Below are 23,481 nucleotides of genomic sequence, written 5' to 3' on the forward strand. Positions count from 1 at the left end.
AAAGCTCTGAATATTGCAGGAACATATCATTACCACAAATAGTCCTGTGGCTGTCGCTAACAATCTCTGTTTGCAACTGAAGCTCTCCAACCAAACTCTCCTACCATATCTCTCCCCCCTCTTCGCTCCTCCATATAACTACACACACAGCATTTAATATTCACAAGGGCTTGTGCTTGAGGTGGATCCATTTAAAGACACACTATCCTATAACAGACAGCATGAAAAATGTCTGATAATGTCCTCCCTGTCTTATCCAGAGTGAAGCATATGCTGTAATTTACACATTAGTTACACTTTGTCACACTGCCAAAGAGGACTCGAGGAGAGAGTATTTAAAAAATCTGTAAAATGCCATCCACTTTGCAACATTCTTTCTAATTGTGCCCAATTACAATTAATTCAATTCATTAAACACGATTAGCCACAGAAGCAATGTTCATGTTATTTACCCATGCGACTACAGGGAAAGATCTCCATGTCTACTCCATCGGTCCCTCCCTCTGAGTATATTCAGTATAATATGTGAAAATGCCACTCTGGAAACCTCTTCATTATTTCAGGATGAGCTCAAACTTGGGCTAATATTCAATTACACAGGATTAGTCAGAACATGTCCACAATTCCAGGCTCAAGTAGCCTAGAAAAGCTGATTCTATGGATATGCATACAAAATCCAAACAATCCACTGAGCACAGCTGGATACTTGCTTGAGTGTAAAACTTGACAAAGACATACACGCCATCAAAAAGACAAAATGGCTGTGAGACAAATTCGCATACGTGCAGCATTCAGGACAAGATGTCAGTGCATGGGAAAAGAATTAGCCGTATCACAAGCTCCATTCTTGCGCAGCATCATTACAAGCTGAAAAGCCCTAGATATTATAGTTGTCAGCCTTTAGGGAGAGCTTGAGGGAGTCATAATGGAACTTATCCCTATTTGATGTATGCATAATGTATGAAAAACCTTTGTAGACAAAGCTGTTATAGCCCATGGGGTCCTCTCCCTGACAACATAATACAATAAGTTCTACATTACCAGCCTTGCACTTCCTTTTTTCCCCTTCCTCCTTTTTGTCAAAAGAAAAAAAAGTGTTTATACACCCCATTACCATCAAACTGCATTTAAGGCATCAAATCAAATTACCATTAAGAGACTGCAATTAACACCCTAATGTGTACCCTAATCCAATTTGCTTTATGAACCACTAATTTATGCTTATGTTGAAACAGCCAATTTCCTTCCTTGTTAGGAGGTAAATGATACTGTCAGATTTGCATTATGTTCTGCGCATCAAAAGCCACATAATTCTAATATTTCATATTTCATATTCATGCTACTGTTAATGGAGCCTCACTTATGTTGAGCGCAAAACGCATTTAGTGCTGAACTATAGTCCTTCACTTAGGGATCCTGTAGGGATTTGTGTTCTAATACCAAGAGTTCAAGTAATCATCTTGCACTCTCTGACACCTTTGACTAAGAGACACATTTTATGTTGCAATATGAAAGATTCTGCCGTAATTTATACATTCATTTGAGACAGAATATGCTCCAAAGCCTTCAACATCACATACTGTATAAAGCACTTCATGGGGTTTGCTCCATCTTACCTAACAGACCTCATCAGGCCTTACATTCCACCGTATGCGCTCAGATCACAGACGTGGGTTACCTCTGTGTCTCTATAATAATTAAGCAATCTGTATACAGTAGGTGGCAGAGCCTTTTCCCATCATGTGCCACTTCTGTGGAATAAACAACATCGCTCAATCAGAAAAGCAGTCTCTACTGAAAATGCTATTTCATTTTTTACTAAACTATGAACTCATAGTGGCTCAATGTGGCTTGTGGTTAGACTGTCCGCCCTGAGATTGGGAGGTCAGCCGAGTTATACCAAATACTATACAAATGGCACCTGATGTCTCCCTGTTTGGCACTCAGAACCAAAGGTTTGGTTGATTGATTGAATACTTTATTAGTAAAAATTAAACAAAAAGGTCAGACTAAAAAGATAACATAAAAGCGTCCATTGGTTCCCAAGGCTACTTGCTCGTGAACACAACAGCTACGATGTCCGTGTTTTATTTTTATACATGTTTTTACAGTTTTATTGCATTTTGATATACTATTATATTTTGTAAGGTCTGGTGACTGTGATGACTATTCTGATCTTGCACTGTAAGTCGATGTGCATAAAAGCATCTGCTAAATGCCAAAAAATGGAAATTGCATGTGTGAGACACCTGTGCACTTAACCACTTACGCCCTTATACCCTTTGTCGTACAATGACATCTGCAAGCTCACAACATTAGGGTTATTCAACACCAACAGGGTTTGGGATAGATGTGTGATGACCGCTGCTATGGCAACCCAAAAGGTCCATCATAAAATATAGATGTTCTGGCACTCTAGCCCTTCAATGGTGATTTACCTTCTCAAGGCCATCCTCCTTCAAGCTGATAATGTCCAGATCAAAGTCTGTGCGCAGGCCTGTAGTCTTGTTGAATGACAGCCGGCCCGTCAAACCGTCCCAATGGGACTGGGGGGGAAAAACAGTTATACTGATATCATATTAAACACATTTTTATATCAAATATTGGTAGTGCAAACCTCGTACAGTATGTCCAAAACTGTTACGTTGCCGTAATTTAAAAAAAGAAACAGGTTTTCCTTGCATCCAATGTAGTTATTTGGTCATAATCAATAGTTAATCATTTTCATTGGTTAAATATTTATAAAATACATCAAAGAGTAGCCGCATACTCATAGCTAGTTAGCTACCAATGACTAGTCTAGAGAACAATAAGAAAGGGATAATATCTGGTTAGGTGGTCATTGTCAGGAGATAATCACCAACAGGGAGTTTAACCACCCTGAAGGTGAATTATATCCAACAATGACCATTGACTACCTAGCCAGATATTATCCCGCTCATTACATGGCTACCTAACATAAATTAATCAATTGACCCAAAACACAACAAAAAAGGTATTCTTTAAGTGTCTCGCTGGCTGCGTCTGCCCAGCTGCAGGGCTGGAGCACTGTTGTAAAACAAGGAAGTGAGTTCTCGCTCAAATGTTTTCAAAAACATTTTTGAGAGAAATGTTTAGCTACAAATTACATTGTGTGTGCGTTTACATGGCTGTCATGTTGGAAACAGCAGTAAATCAGCGGGGCACAGCCGTGCAGCTGGTGCTCCGAGGGTTTGATTAGGCATCGGTCTGTTATAGAGCGGAGCGGTCATTATCAAGAAATAACAGACCGCTGGTCAATCAGAATCAGAACCAATCAGAATCAAGCATTCAACCAAGCCATGTAATAAAAAACGGTAATACACCACCAACGATGCTGCCTTCTTCAGGGTCATCGGACAGCATCGCTATCCAAGACGATGTTTTTATTGTTCTTAAGTTAATAAATATTTGGCATGCGGCTAATCTTTGATGTCTTTAATGTTTTACTGTTGGGCGGCAAGGACTGGAGTTGCACTACTGTGAATTGAATCGACAGACTTTAGCCAATCTACAAGCTCACGTGTCACATACTTTTGACAAAGAAGTAGGGAATTAACAAACAAAAAAACAAACATAAAAAGTTAAAGTATGGAGATACAAGGCTTCTGCCGGACAGCGCCGATGCCATATTGTGAATGAGCAGATGAGCATGGACAAACATAGTCCAACAAAACTAACCAGCCCACATACTGTACATTCTATAACTCCCTATCACTCACTGAAAATAAACTCACACCCACACGCCCGTACACCTAAAACACAAACACAATCAGCAAGGGCTGTATTTCCCTTTTTATTTAATTACATTTTACGCCTCCAACGCGCTTTCCCTCCAGACCATGGAGTTAATTAACAACCATCTCCTTTGCCTGATTCCCCATGAGGGGAAAAACACATTACTGCCCCCTATTACCATCCCCTGATACCCTGCAAACCCACCCCAACAGAAAGAAACAGACACACGCAGAGGCACTGAAGCTTGCACGCACACACACACACACACACACACACACACACACACACACACACACACACACACACACACACACACACACACACACACACACACACACACACACACACACACACACACACACACACACACACACACACACACACACACACACACACACACACACACACACACACACACACACACACACACACACAGAGACTCGCTGTCCTACTGCTGGGCGGCCAAACAGAGGAGAATCCGGCAGTTACATTCGGTGCTGATGGAGGTTTAACCCCTACCTGCACTTACTTATCCCGGTCAGACTGAACTGAATTCTGTGAGCTTTGCTGTGCTTCTCACAGCAGTACTATTTCAAAACAAGCCTGATTCTTCGGCTATGAGATACTCTTCGAGTCTCATATTGAACAGAATGTGAGCCGATTATAGGCTACAAGTTGTGTGCTTTCAAAGATGGTTTCAGTAGGTAGGTGCCATCTGGAAAATAGGTTATGGATACCGGGAATTACACAAAGGTGACAACAGCACTGCTTTGACATGTCTGTCATGGCTTTTGTGTGGGTGTGGATGATTTGTATTATCACAGTTAAATGTACAGGTATGTGTATTATGTTCCCTGTTCTAGTTTTCTTAGTTTGTCTGCCAAAGCTGTATCTTGTTTGTGACTAACCCTCATGTATAATATTAGGGCATGGTCACACATAATTTATGCTCAGTGGTACGACATTGACACCCTGAAAATAAAAGCTCTATAAGCACGCAAAATGTAGTGGATGAGATGTGTTGGGAGCTTGTAGATCGGCTGGTTTCAGCGACACAACTGAGTATAAAATACTACAGACAGACAGACAGACAGACAGACAGACAGACAGACAGACAGACAGACAGACAGACAGAACATTCGCATCACCTCTTTGATGAAACTCATGAAGCGTCCTCCGAACCTCCAGGGCTTGTGCCGGTGGCACTGCAGTGAGTTGACAGTCATTTGTGGGGCGTGCTGGTAGGAGACGGACACAATGTGGACCGCATCATAGGTCAGAGCTGCATCTGTCTGGAATAAAGGGCAAAGATTATTTCAGCTGATGGCTAAATAATTAAAAAGTATTCTTCTACAAGTCCTGGGCTTGACAACTTTGTATGTTAGCCTCACTAAGTAGATGTGGTGGGTGCGTTACTTGATTACCCTGATTACCCTCTTTCCAAAGACAGCTTGTCGACTTGTATATAATGCACGCCTACTTCTCTGTGTCCTCATTCCTCATTCCTTCTAAATAAACGTATTGGGAGGACATCCTACCTTCTTTCTGTATGTAGTTTTTGTTCAGCACCCGTCAAACTTTTTTCTGAGATATGCGTGCTTCCCTTTTGGATTTTATCTCTTAGGGTCACCAGCACTTCTAGTTTTCTTTCTGTATATATAGTTTTCAAGAATATGTCATTTCCGAGATTGTGGAATCGCGACTATAATAGCAACATATGTTTTTCAGAAAACAGTTTGAAGGAATTTGAAGGCCATGACGACCTTGCAGGCATATGCAAAGGCTACAATTATGTAATTTAGATATAGAAATGGCATTTTATAGTGTATACTTATAGTTTCATTGTACAGATATTCTACTGTTAGACGGATGTTAGGTTCTTAGCTTACTTGTTATGATCCTTGATGACTATTTCTGTCTATTTGATGAATTACCATGTGTTGTTCTTGCTTACTGTAAATCACTCTGGATTAAGAGCATCTGCTAAATGCCCAAATTGTAAATTGTAGAATCGACCTCAGGTATTAATGCCGTTCTGTAAATTCTGTTTCAGCTCGCCCCGGCTGATGACTGCTCAGATGGTCACAGTGAGTTGTTAGGGGGTACAGTGTTGTGTTCTAACCCTGGTGGCCTTCTGATTACCAGACAGCCTTTCTACTCGCTAAGCTATGGCCTCACTCTTACTTTAAACTCCTCTAATGAATGCACTTAATGTTTGCATGAGGGGGTCACACTCTAATTCAAAAGCCTACTTATGTGGACACAAATGCTAAAGCCTGACAGTGTGGGGCCATGTTGAACCCACTTGAAAACATCAGGATGCACATCAGGGAGCGGGACTGTGAGGGGCATGTTCTTGCACGTGTTACGCTCCTTGTAAAAGTGGCTGATGACTGTGTATCAGAGGAAACGTGGTGGCCTATACCTGCTCAAGGCCAACTTTGGGGGTTAGAAGTAGGAGCCATGCACACACCTTCATGCACCTCAGAGTGTGCTTAAAACCAACATACAAACTCTGAATGTAATATGATTGCTGCAATTTTTTTGCCCTGGCATCATGGACATCCTGAGCAGATCCAATACTAAAGAGTAAATAAAACATACCGTCATGATGCCCTCCAGGAGACCCGAATCTGGTTTGGGTGGTATCTGCCTTTCCGTGGACCATTTCTCCACGATGGTGGCAACCTGGGGGTTCTCCACGTTGAGGATGCGGAAGCCTGTCATGTTGACGCCACAGAAGCGATACGGCTCCAGGTCGATGGCCATCAGGTCCTTTAGAGAGAGAAAGGTGGGTTCTTAGTTATTCTGTCAGGAATGTTGCTGTGACCTTTGCTTTCCATTGTATTGGCCTCACGTATGGTAAGAAGATGAGGGCAATTCAGCAGGTTACAATTCCATGCTTTTCTATACAGCATCAGCACATGTTGTTATCAGTTAAATAAAATCCTTGACAACAACTGTGAATAACTAATACATATGCTTATAAAATAACCCTTCGGAATGGTGTTCGCCAAATATTTTACATCTACAAGATCACAGTGCGTTGCAATTGTGAGCTTGTAGATCTGCTATTTTTGGTTCATGACAACATCGGATGACAAAGTAAATAGAAGTAAAAGATATGTTTTTATCCGAATGAGAAAACAAAATATGAGTTGAGCTTATCTGCGATGCCCTGGTTCGCTAAAATGAGTAAAATAAAATGCATAGTCTAAAAGGAAATGGAAAAAGAGAAAATCTGATTTTCCTGAAGCATATTAATAATGCAACAACGTTGGCAATGAAACATCAATTAAATCTGAGACACCAAAATGTCTGACTGGGACATAGATTGTAGCTGAAGTATGAAGTCGCATGTCAATACATGCCACGTCAAAATGGGCCAGGGGGCTCTAAAGAGACATTTGGAAATGAACATAGATTTTTAATTTGCATCCTGTGGGGTTACCGCTGCGTCAATGGGAACATGTAAGACACACACTTTGCCTCCAGTTATTAAAATGTTCTTTTGGTTGTTGTTGTTGCTCCCCATTTACCATTACCATCACATGCCGTACTCTCTTTTATGAATGAAGGTCACTATTATTCCCAGTGGCATTACAATTCTCTGCACGATTTCATTATTTTTCCGAACATCTGCATTGCCATTAACACATTTTAGGCTATCAGAGAATTATATACTGTATAAGTGACCCAACACAGAGTCATCCTGCACAGAGGTGAGTAGTAATGACCGGCACTACTGATGCGTTAAGGCGCATGGCCATCAGCGTGTTCAAGTTTTTCAAAGGTGTATTTTGAGCTGAGAAATCATTCCAAATAAAACATTTGGCATAGCCTTTACTGTTTCTAATTTGAATTTCTATAAGGTATATTTACAAAACACTTGTGTCAATCTAGACAAGTGATAACTCATTCTGTAGCTCTGAGCCTCTATTTAAAAAAAAATAAGAGTAGCCTACACAATATATCTCTGAGTACATAAACAAGTGATACAGAGGTGCCGAACATCACAGTTCTCAGCCTTGGTTCCTGGAGATAACCCTGTAGGGTGGCGAGGCTGAAGCTACAGTATGACAGACTCATTTCAGAGGACAAGGATGTTATTACCCTGTACCTCTCTACCTGCCGTTGCCTTTTCACGCTCTAATAATTCGGCATTTCCCTCTCCTCCTAAGATAAAATACAGACATCACCAAGTTCCATCTGGGTGGGGGAGAAATTGTATCACCACCTATACCATGCACGCATTCATCATTTTGGATCAAATCAAGCCACCAGGTATAATCTCCTTAATAATAGTGTGTCCATCAACGTGAATGTGACAATGCATATATTGCAGCATTAGATGGATTCCACAGTACTGTGACAATGATGAAAAATGTGATCACTGCAGCAACATGATATCAAATAAATAGTATGCTTTCTTTTTCTTGCACTGCCACGGTGTGGCAAGAGGGAAAAGGGGCTTTGGGTTAAACTATTAAGGCATTGGTAGCGCTACTCGAGTACGACGCACGGCAGAACAATGCCACTGCCACGCTGCAGAGCGTGAACGATAGCACACGTCATGCCTGGCCCTGTGTGTGCCATGTCATATTATCACAACAGACTGGCCGAGTCCAGGGAGAGAGTGAAAGGTAGAGTCTGAGCCAAAGAGACAGAGAGAGGAGAGGAGACGAGGAGACAGAGAGATCAGAGCAGTACAATTCAAGGAGGTATTCATTCTTGCTGCTTTCCTTTGTCGCCAGATAGGCAGAATCTATGTTGTCATTAGCCTTGTGCAGGGCTCCACCGGGATTGATGGCTGCGCTATCCACAAAGCATACACTTGAGAAAAGATGAGGGCTCTTTCACAGTAATCTTTCTGAGTAACAGTAATGTTACTCAGATGACCTCCGCCTCCTCCCCCCCCCCCCCCCCCCCACTCACACATAGATATATGGTACGGTATGAATGATCTTGTCTGAGTAATTTAGGAATTGTTACTCCTCACTTTAAAAATATAGCACCAATCAATCCAGTCATAATATCTCTGTCACTGCATGCTCTCACAAGCTTATTTCTCTCTTTGCGCCATTTTCAACCTCAGAAGAGACATTCAGTGCTGACATCCAATCTGTTGCTTTTAATCTGCCTCTTCAAAGATTTCTGTTGACTTTACCGTAGGAGAATCTTTGTTTACGCTGAAGACTCCATTATGCTGCCAGTTTGTCAAACAACATTGATATTATGGACCGGATCCAAAAGGCCGGATCCAAAAGGCCAATCATCAATTGCTCACTCTGTGGTGAGATGAGAACAAGTGTGCCTGGATTTGCATTAAGAGGCGTGGTGCATTACCAGTGTGGTGAAGATGTAGTGGTAGTACTCTGTCATCATCCCCATGGTCTGGGCCTGGAAGAGAGAGAGAGAGAGAGAGAGAGAGAGAGAGAGAGAGAGAGAGAGAGAGAGAGAGAGAGAGAGAGAGAGAGAGAGAGAGAGAGAGAGAGAGAGAGAGAGAGAGAGAGAGAGAGAGAGAGAGAGATACAGATTAGAAATAGGTCAGGGCAATAATATCAGGGCAATTTGGAATCAATATCACAAACAATGTTACATAGATCCAGAAATAGTCTTTCATCAGGAAGAGGATTCATCAAAAGAAAAATAACATATTTGAATGATGTCAATTGCCTGTTGTTCTTTGGAGAGGTTTCTGCTGTTGCCTGTTGTTGTGGTAGCATCGTGTGCATCTGTGCTGCGGCTCAAGAGCATTTAGAGCAACCAACATAGATGCTTTTTCTATGCATTTAAATGGTTTGCAATGGCTTGGGTCATGTGATGTTTTCCCAGGAGAAAGGGGAGCCTTCAATCAACAGAGAGAGGTAATCTTTGTCCCATATCCAACACCCCCCCACCCCCATCCCCCACTTCGCCACTTCTTTCACTCAATCTACATTCAAAAGCACCACACATTCCCCTGGCAGCAGTGTTTCTTATACACTATTTAATTGCCATGCCATCTGTTGTGAAGAGAAGCCAAGGTTGTGTAAATAAAGAAACCTGTGATTTAAAGGTGAATTCTCTGCTTCATCTATCGATGCCGGCCGAAACCATGTGGCATTAAAACGTCATGCCATTTATTTTAACCAGGTGTGCTCATAAATTAAAGTGCCAGTTGCTGACTGAAACATTATCACAACGATTCTGTCCTAATAGCGCAATTAATTAGACACGTGACATTTGTCACACTACATATGGTATTCTATTCTTCATGTCTATATTCTGTTCTGTTCTGTTCTGTTGTACATCAACCTCATTTCAGCAAACTCCTTCTGTCCCTGACTCCACCAGTGGTGGCAGAGGCACTTAATTTTTATTTTTTTTAACGTGACAGAGCCACTGGGATGGAACCATTGTAAAAGAGGTCAGTGCTTTTAAGAGACACTTGGGATATGGCTCCTATTATGTTCCAAGCAGAAGGTCTGTCTGAACTGCCATGTTTTCCCTTTCCCTTCCCCTCCACCTGCAGGAGGCATGCAACTTGACAGAAGAATTGTTGCATTTGGGTATTCCAGGACCAGGACAGGTTTTATACCCTACGCATTACCCAGTCAAATCCTCCATGCTAATTTAACTCTGAGAGGGCGTACATTTGTACACATTTGCAGGCATCTGAGTAAGTTATGGTTACATTTATTTTTTAAATATATTTTACTGGGAGCACTGGGACCGTCAAACAACATTCCAAAAATAGTATAGTAAAGTAGTGCTGAGAGGACATCATTTTTCATGCACCCATGACTAAACCCTTCCAAATCCATTATCAGTCCTTACTCCATCGTGCGTGGTACATCAACACTGCTTCTCACAGTCAAAACATAAATTAAATGCTTACAATTTTCCATTTATTTCCGTGGATAGGCACAGCTCTTTTGTTAAGATGTAATAAAGTGTCAGTGGCCTGCAGGTCAGCTTTGGTGGGGTAGCTGATAAATTCTGTCATTACTGCCTGAGCCTCAGAATGTAAATCAAATTCTGTGCAAGCTGTGCCGTCAGCCAGACAGAGATTTTATGCAGAAATCACAAGGCATTTCACTGAAAAATAGAAAATTAACACACAATATTAATTTTGGAACAAGCACAGGAACGGCTAATTATCTATCTTAAATGGCAGTGAAGGACAGTTAACATGCCAGAGTCGCATATTATGACTGTCATACCACCTTGTAATTTTCATAACGTAACCTAAACTTCCACCAACCATATTTCAGTCGCAAACACAACATATGTCACAACAAAACACCCTTTCAATATCAAGCAATATGGCTGGGCTCGGATGCTCTTTTTGATGTAAGTCCTCTGACTGTAGTTACTTTTGGTAACAGATGATCTGATATGAGTGAATTGGCGTCGTTTGACAGCTGCGATGAGGCGCTCACGCTTTCATCTATCCAGCCATGCGAAGATCTGAGAAGCAGCGCACAGTGTACACGCTGCATTTTACATGAAGTTGCACTCTATGATGTCCGTACTGAACCTCAAGCCTGATTTATACAGTACGCCGTCTGTAAAAAACCCGATCTACAGTAGACTGCATGCATACAAGCTCACAAGTTTACACTGCGTCATGTGAGTTTGTATGGATCGGCTATCTGTGGTCACAAAGTGTTTTTAGATGGGCTATTTCCGGCACTATCGTACAACAGAGAATCAATAAAAGCATCACGCTCACCTGTTTGAGAATCTGCGCAGCCATGTGATGGCTGCAGTCGAAGATGATGCGGAACTCTCGTCCTCTCTTCATTTCCTTGAGGAGAGGTCTGGTGTCCTGTGAATCCAGCGGTAGCTGACGGATCTTCAGTCTGATATTGTACCTGGAGGGGGCCATTATCAGTTCCTGAAGTCTAATAAGACCTTTAGGGGGGGAAAAAACAGCACAAACACTAATAACCCATGTCCAGCAATTGTACACAGGAATATTGTGATTTGTATACATACAGTAATTAATTAATGTATACAGAGTGGAAATTAAAGCCTGTTCACCTGTGCTATCATCATATACAACGGTGGCCGTTTTCCATTTAAGGTACTGCACCAGGTCCAGTATGCCATAACTTAATGACGAATAATCTGGGTATAAATTGGCATAAAAGGAGTCCCTGTTGTCCATTGGGTGATGTTTCCATCGCACTTGGATGTGTGGTACCTCCAGTGCGTTGCAGATGGACTGCACGGCATTGGACGATGAGCTATGTGAGGGCCCAAATATTGCCACTACACCTAATGACAGTTGGTCACAAGCTAGAATGGTAAGAGGAGAAAGCATGTTAGAGTGTTACATCTTCAACAATACATTTGCCAATGATTTTCTGAGAATTTCAAATATATGACTATCAGGGTTGGGCATGTTACACACATGCATGAACGCAGAACACACGCACGCACGCACGCACGCACACACGCACGCACGCACGCACCACGCACGCACGCACCACGCACGCACGCACCACGCACACTTACATTCAGTTGTCTGGCTCTGAAGCTCAAATAAGATTTTTATACTGTAGCTACAATTTAAAAAAATAATTGACATTTGGAACGAGTAGGCCTATATTGTTTAATAGAAAAGGCAGAGAGTAGTGAGCAGGAAAATACTATAATGCATATACCCAAGTAAATATGGCTTATTGCTACTTGCTTGCATGCAGTGTGGGTGTATAACACATTACATTATTTACATTAAATTACATTAGTCTGTAATGCAATATGCATACTGTTCCTTTTCCCCACCAGGAGGATGCAGCGTATCGCACTCCGTCCCACTACAAAAACCCCACTATAGGCACAACTCCATCCCATTTGAGTCGCTAGCGCAGCAACAAAAATCGCCATCCCCACCCTGCTTCCCTCCCGACACAGGCAATGGTGTTCATATACTCCGCATGCACCTCAGTGGTTTCAAATCCCTAGACAAATGTTACCCTGCACTACCCAAGTGCAGAGGAATTATTATAAGTTTAAGTTTTATACATTGATAGTTTTATTTTGATGCAGTTATAGCCACTACCATGCAGTGCCACCTAGATTGACCTGCTCTGGGCTGTTGGCTTTTAGGTATAAAAAAGATCTTGTGTACTGTATGTCCTTGCTAGGATATGGAGCTGTGCTGATAACGGCATATGTAAGGTTTAATGTTATATTGATCAAGTTTTTATTCGTCACGTGCAATGAATCATACTGGCACAATCACAGTGATGACTCTGGGATGCAGTGGAGTCCTCAAAATGAATGCAACGAATGTAACACTACTAGTAATTTGCATTACTTTTTTAATGTAGTAATATGCATTACTTTTTTCAAATGTGTAATACATTTCTTTGTTTTTGTCACAACCCAGCTTTGTACTAGGCCTACCTATAAATTAGACAGCACATTCAAAACCAAAAACATGCCTATTTCATTATGTTGCCATAAGAGTGTAATTCACTGTTAAATTAAAATAATTATTTAATAAAATAAATAATTAAATTACATTATTGTGTTACTGATTACAGTACAATGTAGGCAGGGCAAGTACATAATTTCACAACAATGAACTACAAACTACGTAAGTTAACAAACGTTTTTCACTGTCCAGAACCTTCACTGAAGCATATTCACCATCTTTAAAGAAACACTGATCAAGACACTCACCTTTCCTTGAAGCCTCGAAACTGTCGTAGATATTAATCCTCTGTATGTCGTATGTTAATGTTGTGTTTGGCAACAAAGTCCTGTTTCTGTTTATGTTATTGACTGCAAATTTAAAAGCAAGCTCCTCTCCGCTGACAAGTGGAACAGGTCCTTCGGTTAGTTCAAAAATCCCCCCTGAAAAGAAACAAGAACATGATACATACCATGTTAATATAGGGAGGAGGGGGGCAAAAGTATTATTTTTTCATGTTTTTCATGAGAAGAGTAGTCTATCATTGAAACAGCACTCTCACATTTTCATTTCTAAAAGCAGATATCACATAATTTTCATTACAACCTTAATTTTCATGGAGCACCGTGCTTTGCTGAATGCTACAGTTCAAACAGGGATATCACCTTTGAAGTCATCATCTATGAAGGGTGTTTTTTTTGCGTGTGTGCGTGTGTGTGTGTGTGTGTGCTAGAGAGAGAGAGAGAGAGAGAGAGAGAGAGAGAGAGAGAGAGAGAGAGAGAGAGAGAGAGAGCGAGAGAGAGTCTACTGTATCAGAAAAGAGTAAGAGTATGAAACAGATCATTGGGAATGCATGACCCTTTACAGAATACTATACTGTACACTGGTTAAATGGATCAGCGATTCTCAGCCTTTTTAATTTCAAGGACCCCAAGTTTGATGTGCATTAGACCAGGGGTTCTCAACGTTTGATGTGCATTAGACCAGGGGTTCTCAACGTTTGATGTGCATTAGACCAGGGGTTCTCAACGTTTGATGTGCATTAGACCAGGGGTTCTCAACGTTTGATGTGCATTAGACCAGGGGTTCTCAACGTTTGATGTGCATTAGACCAGGGGTTCTCAATGTTTGATGTGCATTAGACCAGGGGTTCTCAACGTTTGATGTGCATTAGACCAGGGGTTCTCAACGTTTGATGTGCATTAGACCAGGGGTTCTCAATGTTTGATGTGCATTAGACCAGGGGTTCTCAACGTTTGATGTGCATTAGACCAGGGGTTCTCAATGTTTGATGTGCATTAGACCAGGGGTTCTCAACGTTTGATGTGCATTAGACCAGGGGTTCTCAACGTTTGATGTGCATTAGACCAGGGGTTCTCAACGTTTGATGTGCATTAGACCAGGGGTTCTCAACGTTTGATGTGCATTAGACCAGGGGTTCTCAACGTTTGATGTGCATTAGACCAGGGGTTCTCAACGTTTGATGTGCATTAGACCAGGGGTTCTCAACGTTTGATGTGCATTAGACCAGGGGTTCTCAACGTTTGATGTGCATTAGACCAGGGGTTCTCAACGTTGGATGTGCATTAGACCAGGGGTTCTCAACGTTTTTGGCTGGGGACCCCGGGAAGTGCTACAAATTGACCGCTACAATAACCTTAATAATAGAGAAAATACATAAAAAATAAATACTGAAACCAGATATAATCATTAAGGAAAGTTTATGCATGTACTATGTGTACTATGTAAACTCTTCATTTCCATTGTACAGCCATTCAGTTGCAAATAATATTTGAAAATATTGAAATACTGTATATATAACATATAAATATTGGGGGAAAAAATGGGATTATTGGGATTCTCTGCATTAGACCACATCTTGACAGTAAAATCATCAGTAAAATCGTTAGTTTGAGTTGTAGACCCGTTTATTTAGCTGGGGACGCCCCTGGACTCCCTGTAGTAAATGTCTATCCCTTTTTCCATGCTGAATTAATTATTGTGTGTGTGTGTGTGTGTGTGTGTGTGTGTGTGTGTGTGTGTGCGTGCGTGCGTGCGTGCGTGCGTGCGTGCGTGCGTGCGTGTGTTCAATTTACACTGGAAAGAGTAGAGGGTTCCAATCAATAGATTTGTCCATTAATATTTCAATACTGCTGGAGAAGGCACAGTTAGCTAAGCTCAGGAGTTGCACCTGTGACCCACTAGTCTCCCCCCAGACAAGATCCTATGTGACTGGATGATTCGGATCACACACCTCTGTTGCTCTGTGGCAATTCAGAAAGCCATGCTGATCTCACTATTTATGACTCCAGAGCCCCTGGATTGTGGAGGGATGTGATGCATAAAGTGCCCTGTGGACGGCGTCACATTAAAATAAATGAATTCTTCCGTTTCATGGGGGGGAAATCTCATTAGAGTACATTAAGTAATTGCTGGAGTATATAGTAATTTGACTGTTAAGAGGATAAAATGCGTATTGCTTGGAAGCACTCTAACAAATTTAATAAACAGGGGGAACCTGTTCCTTGGGAGGAAAGATTGCTGTGCATAATTTGCTTTGCCCTTTTCAGAATAATGGCATAAGTACAATGGCAAAGGCATGTACACAGAATTAGTCAACTCCATCAAATAATGGAAAAGCATTTCTTTTTAGCATCCTGTGAAATTGACTCTAATAGGATGGGGCCAGAAAACAACATGGAACATAGTTCCCTTTTATTATCATAGTGAATGTCATTCATCACAACCAGTTCACACAAATCTAGGCACTTTAGGCTTTACACTTAGGATTTCTTCTTGTGAACCTCTGTCAATAGCCTTCTGATTAACATGTTTCCTATAGACAAGAATACAAAAGCCTATAATTATGTCTCTGAGGTCTTGGCGCAATGGAAACATCAGCTGCTAATTGTGGCAAACTGTTTTCATAATTTGTCCCTCTGTGAGATGGCTCTTTCAGCTGCATTCAAAAGCTGTCTCCCCCTCAAAACATATACATTTATATCCAGAAGTTAAGAAAGTAGAACCATTCAGATGAATCTTCATAACAGCAAAAGGATAAACAAAACCATCTAATGCAAATTCAATCACATGTGATGTTTTATAAATTTGCTGTAATGTTTAGATGACATATGTAAACTGTTAAATGGCACTAAGATACTGTGACATGTGACATGACTATGTGACGATTGAAAATAAGAAAATAAAGAAAGTAAGTTCTTAGTCCAAATTCTAGACTATTTATATTTGTCATGAAATTTTGAATCATCATTCTAAATGTAATCAAGGAATATATTCACAGAGACCAGCACTTGGAAATATTGGAATTGGAAAAGTGTCTGGAGAGGCACCTCATTGAGGAAATGCTAACTACTAATAATGAAAGTTGTATTGAAGCTGTTAAACTATGCATGTAAACTATATTTTGGTTAATCTCTTAGATGCGCTCCTTATAGTCTACTAGTGGGTAAGTCTATTTTAAACTGACACTATTTACAAATGTAAATAGTGATCTTTATGAATACAATCTAGAAAACTATTCACAAGACAATGTTGGTGTAAGAGAAAGAGATTCAATGAAAAAAAAACCATTAAAACCAGAAAAGCATCTGTGTCGGTTTAAAATGTTGCATTGGCTATTCAAAGATAGCAGACATACAAGCACACAGCACGTCACGAAGTGACGTACTGCGATCTGCTATTTTTTAACATTTTTTGTAAATAGCGTGGTTTGAGAACTACTGATTTAGAAGGAATTTGTAGAACCGGCCTCATGTCTTATTAATTAAAAGGGTCAACAACCACTCACTCCCCATAACAGTAGCCAAAACACCAACAAGCTGCACAAGACAGAATCACATGGGAGTGCATCAAATGCTGTAACGTGCGTGCAGAGATGGCGTGGTGGTTTTGCATGTGAAATTAGAAGCACTCTGGCATGCAACCTGGTACTGTATGCACATGGCAGGCTTTGTTTTCTGTCAAAAGCAAGAAAAGTCTATGTCTAATCTCTCTGACCTTTAGCTATTACATATTCTTAGGGGGACAGTAATAGACACTCCCAGCGCCCACCATCCCCCTATCTTTACAGCCAAAGTTATGAATCTGTACTGCTGCTAATACTCCAGAGATTCCTGTAACAAGTCTTCGCTTAGCTTAGCAACACGACGACCGAACAGACCGAGGTAATCATTTGCTGCTGAAGAACTAATAAGAATTAGTATTAGTATTATTATGTCACTAGCTTTTCATTCAGTTCTTGTAGGCTTGGCTGAACATTGTCTAGGACTGTACAAGGTGTGTGTGGACATTTGAAATCAACCTTTTGAGTTTTCAATTCTAATAGGTTATATTATATTTTTTTAAACAGTGTTGGATTGGGGTTAGGTTTTTGCCTCATTGTTTATCTGTTATAAAAATAACTAGAGAATGGGCTGATTTTCTTGAAACTTGGTGGGATATATATAGATATAGATATATATAGATGATATATTTTAGGTCGAATGTGATGGCAATCAATAATGGATTAACTTCATGCGATGGGCAGATTCACTTTTGGGAGGTTAAGGTCGAAGGTCAAACTTAAGTCACAATCAAGGGCATGGTCAAACTTACATAATATCATATTGCAGCAGGTGGAAATGGCATTGTGTCAGACAGTGGATATATAGTATATGCACTCTACCAAACTCTTACTGCCATCTCTCTAGGACCTTATCACTCCAGGACTGGGAAGCAAGCAGGAAAGACAATCGTTGACCCCCCTCACCGTGGACAAAAACTACCAACCGTCAAGTGGTACTGGTCTGTCGTGTCCACTATACCACATGCACCATCAACAGCTTTATCCCCAAGGCAGTGAAGCTCACAAACAAGTCCCCTGCCCCTCACTGACAGACCTCTGGGACTGGGACTCCCCCTCCCCCTTACTAGCCCCTGGGACTACCATTACACCACCCTCTCCTCCTCCTCAGACAGACACTCAATCACACAAAGGTACACGCGCGCGCGCGCACACACGCACACACACACACACACACACACACACACACACACACACACACACACACACACACACACACACACACACACACACACACACACACACACACACACACACACACACACACACACACACACACACACACACACACACACACACACACACACACACACACACTCATTTTCTCTCTCTTTCTCCTTGTCTCTCAGACACGCGCATGCATGGATACACATGCACGCACGCACGCACGCACTCTCTCTCTCGCTCTCTCTGTCTGTCTCACACACACACACTTACACACACGTGCTCGCGCACACACGCACACGCAGGTACACATACACATACTCATTTTCTCTCTCTCTTTCCCCTTGTCTCTCAGACACACGCACGCACCGCCGCACGCATGCACAGTTGCACACACACACACACACACACACACACACACACATACAGAGAGAGATAGTGCTACAATCACGTATTGTTGTCACTATTACCTCTGTACATAATTTTAATACAAACAAGTGTAATGCAAAATGTGCTATCTTATATGTACACATTGTCATAAAGTGCATTCATTCATATTTATTATTTATTTCCTCACATTGTCCATAATAGCATCTGAATTGTATTTTGCATATAGATCATATCTATACTTTTATTTATGTTTGGGGAACTTACTGAATGTGTAAATATTTCATAATTCTGTTGTTATTCGGTGTACTGCTGCAACGACTCACCACACACCAGAGCAATTCCTTTAGTGCACACATACAGTACCTGGCAATATAAACTATTCTAATTCAGATTCTGGTTATTAAGTGTACATTGCTCAAGAGACAAATGTGATCCGATGCACATACTGAATAAAACATTATAGTCACAGTGCCTAGAAGAAAAAAAGACTAAACTATAACATATAATTCCAAGTAAGGGACGTTTAGTATGTCGTGGTCTGAATATATAGTTTATAGTTTATTGTCACATGCAACAGTGCAGGCAATGGAATATTAACCTATTTGTTAGGCCTATACTTCAACAATAGGCACGCACAGGAGATTTTGCAGTGTCTTCAAAATGTTAAAGAAGCGTTTTGCACTGAGTCAGAATGAGATTTTTTGTCCTCTGCTAGATAAATACATAGGCCTACTGACAAAGCAGGTCAGTATAATATCTTTTTAGCCAGCCTATGTGCGTTAGGTTGGTGTCTTGGTGAATATTAACAATTTCAACCCTATTCAGGGGTAAACATTTGGACAAAAGTAGCAGTTTTATGCAAGCTCACAATGTGTCCCAATGTGAAGCATTGTGAGCTTGTAGATCAGATAATTATTCATTCATAATTAATTATAAAAATAAAAGAGATTTGGTGTCGAGGGAAAAAAGGAGGGGGCGCATGAGGGACGCATGAAGGACTATCTTAAAGTAAAGTATATGGGTGTAACTTGGTGGTTAAAGATCTACACTCCTGTACTTTGCCAGAATATGATGGGTGACAAAAAGGTTGAACATCACTGCTGTCAGCGGTCAGGACTCCAGGAGTATGGAGTTCAGAATATCATAGACAGCCCTTTACACCCTTTTTGTGAAATCCGACTTCCACTTCCTTTCAGGTGACAGGATTTAGGACTGAACTAGTACAGGCGAAAACAAACATTTATTTATGCCGCTACGCTTTGATTTTGCTCAGCTGTAACAGACAACACCTGCCAACCCTACAGTATACTCCTTGTCCAAGCTACTGCTCTTTCCACATTACATCACATAATATAAGCTCCTAACCTTGCTGTACTGTAAACTGGATTTCCCATAAGGGACAAGAAAACATCGGACTGATTCTAGATGTGCTGTGATTGTGAATTGGTGTTCCCTGGAAGAAATTCCCCTGTTATTCTTAATTTATGATTCCTTGTATAATTACATCACTGATGTGAGGAGAATGAACATGTACAGAAAAACAACAGCACACTTCAATATCACAGTCAGAACCATGAACACTATATTTCTAGAAGTGTTTCTTTATGACAAATTGACAATATATTACATCATGAGCTAACGAAATAAATAAAAATAAGTAAATAAAAACACTGTGTCCCCATATAAATCAAACTCATATCTAAAGAGCAAAGAGACTAAATCAATAACATTCTTGTCATTTTTCTACTACGGCTGCCTTTAAGTGTTATGAATGGACACTAGTACAGATTTAAGAATTGTCTGTCAATCCTTTTTTTCTTGATTTCTTGTCAAAGAGCACGATATCGTCCCTAATTGTGTCAAAATTCAAATCATATCTGTTCAGTACTGTAAGTAAAATGATGCCCCTGAGGTGGTTTAAGTGATTATAAAACTTTTTAAATTTTTATTTCAAGGACCCCCAATGTTATATGCATTAGTCCACAGGGCCCACATCTGATAAGATTTGTATCTCTTCTAATAAGAACATTTTATCGTTGACTTGGTCTGATATGGTCTGTCATCTGGTCTATAATAATTTGACTGTCTATAAAGATCAAATTAGCTATTCTTGTAGCCTATAATGGTCTCTAGTTGTACTGAAAATAATAAGTATTATTTTCAGTACCCACAAGGCTCTGTGCTTGGACCAATACTTTTCTCCTTATATATGCTCCCTCTGGGTAACATCATCAGGGAACACTCTATACATTTCCATTGTTACGCGGACGACACTCAACTATATCTATCGATGAAACCGAACGAAACCGACCAATTAGTCAAACTTCAAGCATGTCTTAAAGACATAAAGAGTTGGATGACCCGTAATTACCTACTCCTCAACTCTGACAAAACGGAAGTTATCGTGATCGGCCCTAAGCCCCTAAGAGACAAGCTAGCCGATGAGAACTTTTCCCTAGATGGCATTACCTCGGCCTCCAAGGCCACTGTAAAGAATCTGGGAGTTACCTTTGATCAAGATATGTCTTTCAAATCTCACATCAAACAAATCTCAAAGACTGCCTTTTTTCACCTGCGAAATATTGCAAAGGTTAGGCACATCCTGTCCAAAAATGACGCAGAAAAACTTGTCCACGCATTTGTTACCTCAAGGCTGGACTACTGCAACTCGCTATTATCAGGCTGCCCAGGTAAGTCTCTGAAAAGCCTACAGCTAGTTCAAAATGCTGCGGCGCTTGTGCTGACAGGTACCAGAAGAAGAGACCATATCACTCCTTCACTGGCCTCCCTACACTGGCTCCCGGTCAAATACAGAATAGAGTTCAAAATTCTTCTCCTCACCTACAAAGCTCTCAATGGTCAGGCACCACAATATCTCAAAGAACTCATTGTTCCCTACAAACCAAATAGAATACCAGTGCGTCTACATTATGCAAAAATGCTTACTGTCCCAACAATATCAAAAGTTACAATAGGAGGCAGGGCGTTTAGGTCCCAGACACCTCAGCTGTGGAACCTTCTCCCGGCTTCGGTCCGTGGGGCTGACACGCTCTGCACATTCAAGACTAGGTTGAAAACCTTTCTCTACGACAAAGCCTATAGCTAGACTTGTCTCCAAGTCTGGCTAGATACCATAGTCGTACATTGTTGTGTGGGTTTGTCTCCCAGCAGTACTTGTAATATACACTATATAGGCTCCAGTAAGGCCTGCCACTACCATTGAATTGAATTGAATTGCTGTGTTTCTTTCTTGCCATTATACAGTACAGTATGTGTGCCGCATGAATGAATACAGTGGTTTTGAGAGATGTGAAGTCACATTGTTATGACTGAAACACGTACAGCTGATTAGAGCTGCAGTGTGTGGTCATGTAACTTGTGACCACAACAAAGACAAATGTCCTGACCTATCTGGCTTCATGACAAGTTCATTCTTCCCAAGGACTCAAGTCTGTTCTTTGCATTATTGGTATCGAGAAACAAACAGTCTGTGTGTATTTATTATTCGAGCATTAACTCTCGCAGTGGGGGGTTTACATTTATATTCACTACTCAGGGACCCGCAAGTCGGTAACAATGTAAGTCGGGAACGATGCACATCGGAGTGCATACCACACTTCGTTATGCAAAATCCATTGTAGCAGTTGTCAGAGTACTCGCTGTAGCCCTTGTCAGATTACCAGTGCGCTACCCACTACCATACGACTGATTGACTGAATATGGAGATACTGGGAACCCTGATGTCGCCAGAAACGGCTGACATTGTGTTGGTGACGTATAGTACAGTACATGTGCAGAAATGGGAAACATACGCCTCCACAGACAGACAGACAGACAGACAGACAGACAGACAGACAGACAGACAGACAGTAAGCTACCACTTACAATGGTGCAGTGTCCAATGTTCAGTATCCAGTATTATATAGCCTATACATAAAGAACTAAGGTCACAGTTTTTTGTCTTTATTTTGTTTATATACAATTATATTTTCAGACCACATTTTAACGTGGTAATGTTTTCCTTCATTTTTGTATTTCCCATTTTCTCACATTTTTTAACTGACAAGCAGGGAAATCTCAATAGATTGGATCTATTGACTATATTCACACAGCGGCCATTTTGCTCTCATGTCATATTTGCGGTGTGACACAGTCACAAAAAAAGGATGCTTCATTTGCATCAGGCATGCTTCGCTATACTTCTGCAATATGCTTCACAAGGAATCTCGCCTCTCGGGAAAGCTTGCCTCCTTGTTGCCTGCAAGTGAGACACATGTGCCCCAGAGCCGAAGGAGCTACAGTAGATGTCTACCTCTTTATTTCTACAGTGAACTGCCATTTCTCCTCCCCCTTACCATACTGTCTGAAATTGGTCCAGATGTTATGTTGTCAAAGTATTTCACAGCATTTCACTGTGTGCCCAATGATGAGGAGGGTCGCAACAATTGGCTGTCTATTATTTTTATAGACAGGGCAGACAGAGCAAGAAGAAAAAACACTGTGCAGTTTACGTTTTCCCTTAGAAAGGAAAAGAGATTTGCCCTATATATATACTCATTCATACTCATACTGTATATACTGTATACAGAGGCCAGTGGTTACCATTGAAATATCCTGGTAACACAGCAAGTTACACAGCAAGCAGCAGCCAAGAAACATCAAATGTTCAAGAAATTGGGGGAATAGTCACAGTCACATTGTTTTGTAGTGGAAATCACTGCTTCATGTCTTCACTGCATTATGCCTTCATTTGGGTAATCTATCAAGTGTATGTGAGTGTAGTGTACTGTAATATGTAAGTTACTGAAAACTTGCCTCCTTTGCTGCCAGACAAACCGCCAGACAAACCAATGCCAAGCCCTAAACAATGTGAGAGACTATCTCATTCTTCTTCTTGGAT

The 23,481-nt window shown here is 41.0% G+C and overlaps 1 protein-coding gene across 1 annotated transcript in view; it reads right to left on the reverse strand.

The window, feature by feature from the left end:
• Positions 1-23,481, reverse strand: part of grik3 (glutamate ionotropic receptor kainate type subunit 3) — a gene marked incomplete at its 5' end in the record, with an annotated part of 106,039 nt that overhangs the window by 33,956 nt on the left and 48,602 nt on the right. Inside the window, 7 exons of the mRNA XM_080767407.1 lie at positions 2,439-2,546; positions 4,905-5,048; positions 6,361-6,531; positions 9,103-9,156; positions 11,474-11,655; positions 11,785-12,042; positions 13,435-13,608. Coding sequence (XP_080623533.1) covers positions 2,439-2,546; positions 4,905-5,048; positions 6,361-6,531; positions 9,103-9,156; positions 11,474-11,655; positions 11,785-12,042; positions 13,435-13,608 — 1,091 coding nt within the window. The remainder of the gene's footprint in view (positions 1-2,438; positions 2,547-4,904; positions 5,049-6,360; positions 6,532-9,102; positions 9,157-11,473; positions 11,656-11,784; positions 12,043-13,434; positions 13,609-23,481) is intronic.

This window comes from Protomyctophum bolini, assembly GCF_963924005.1.
Source record: "Protomyctophum bolini genome assembly, chromosome: 7".
NCBI lineage: Eukaryota > Metazoa > Chordata > Actinopteri > Myctophiformes > Myctophidae > Protomyctophum > Protomyctophum bolini.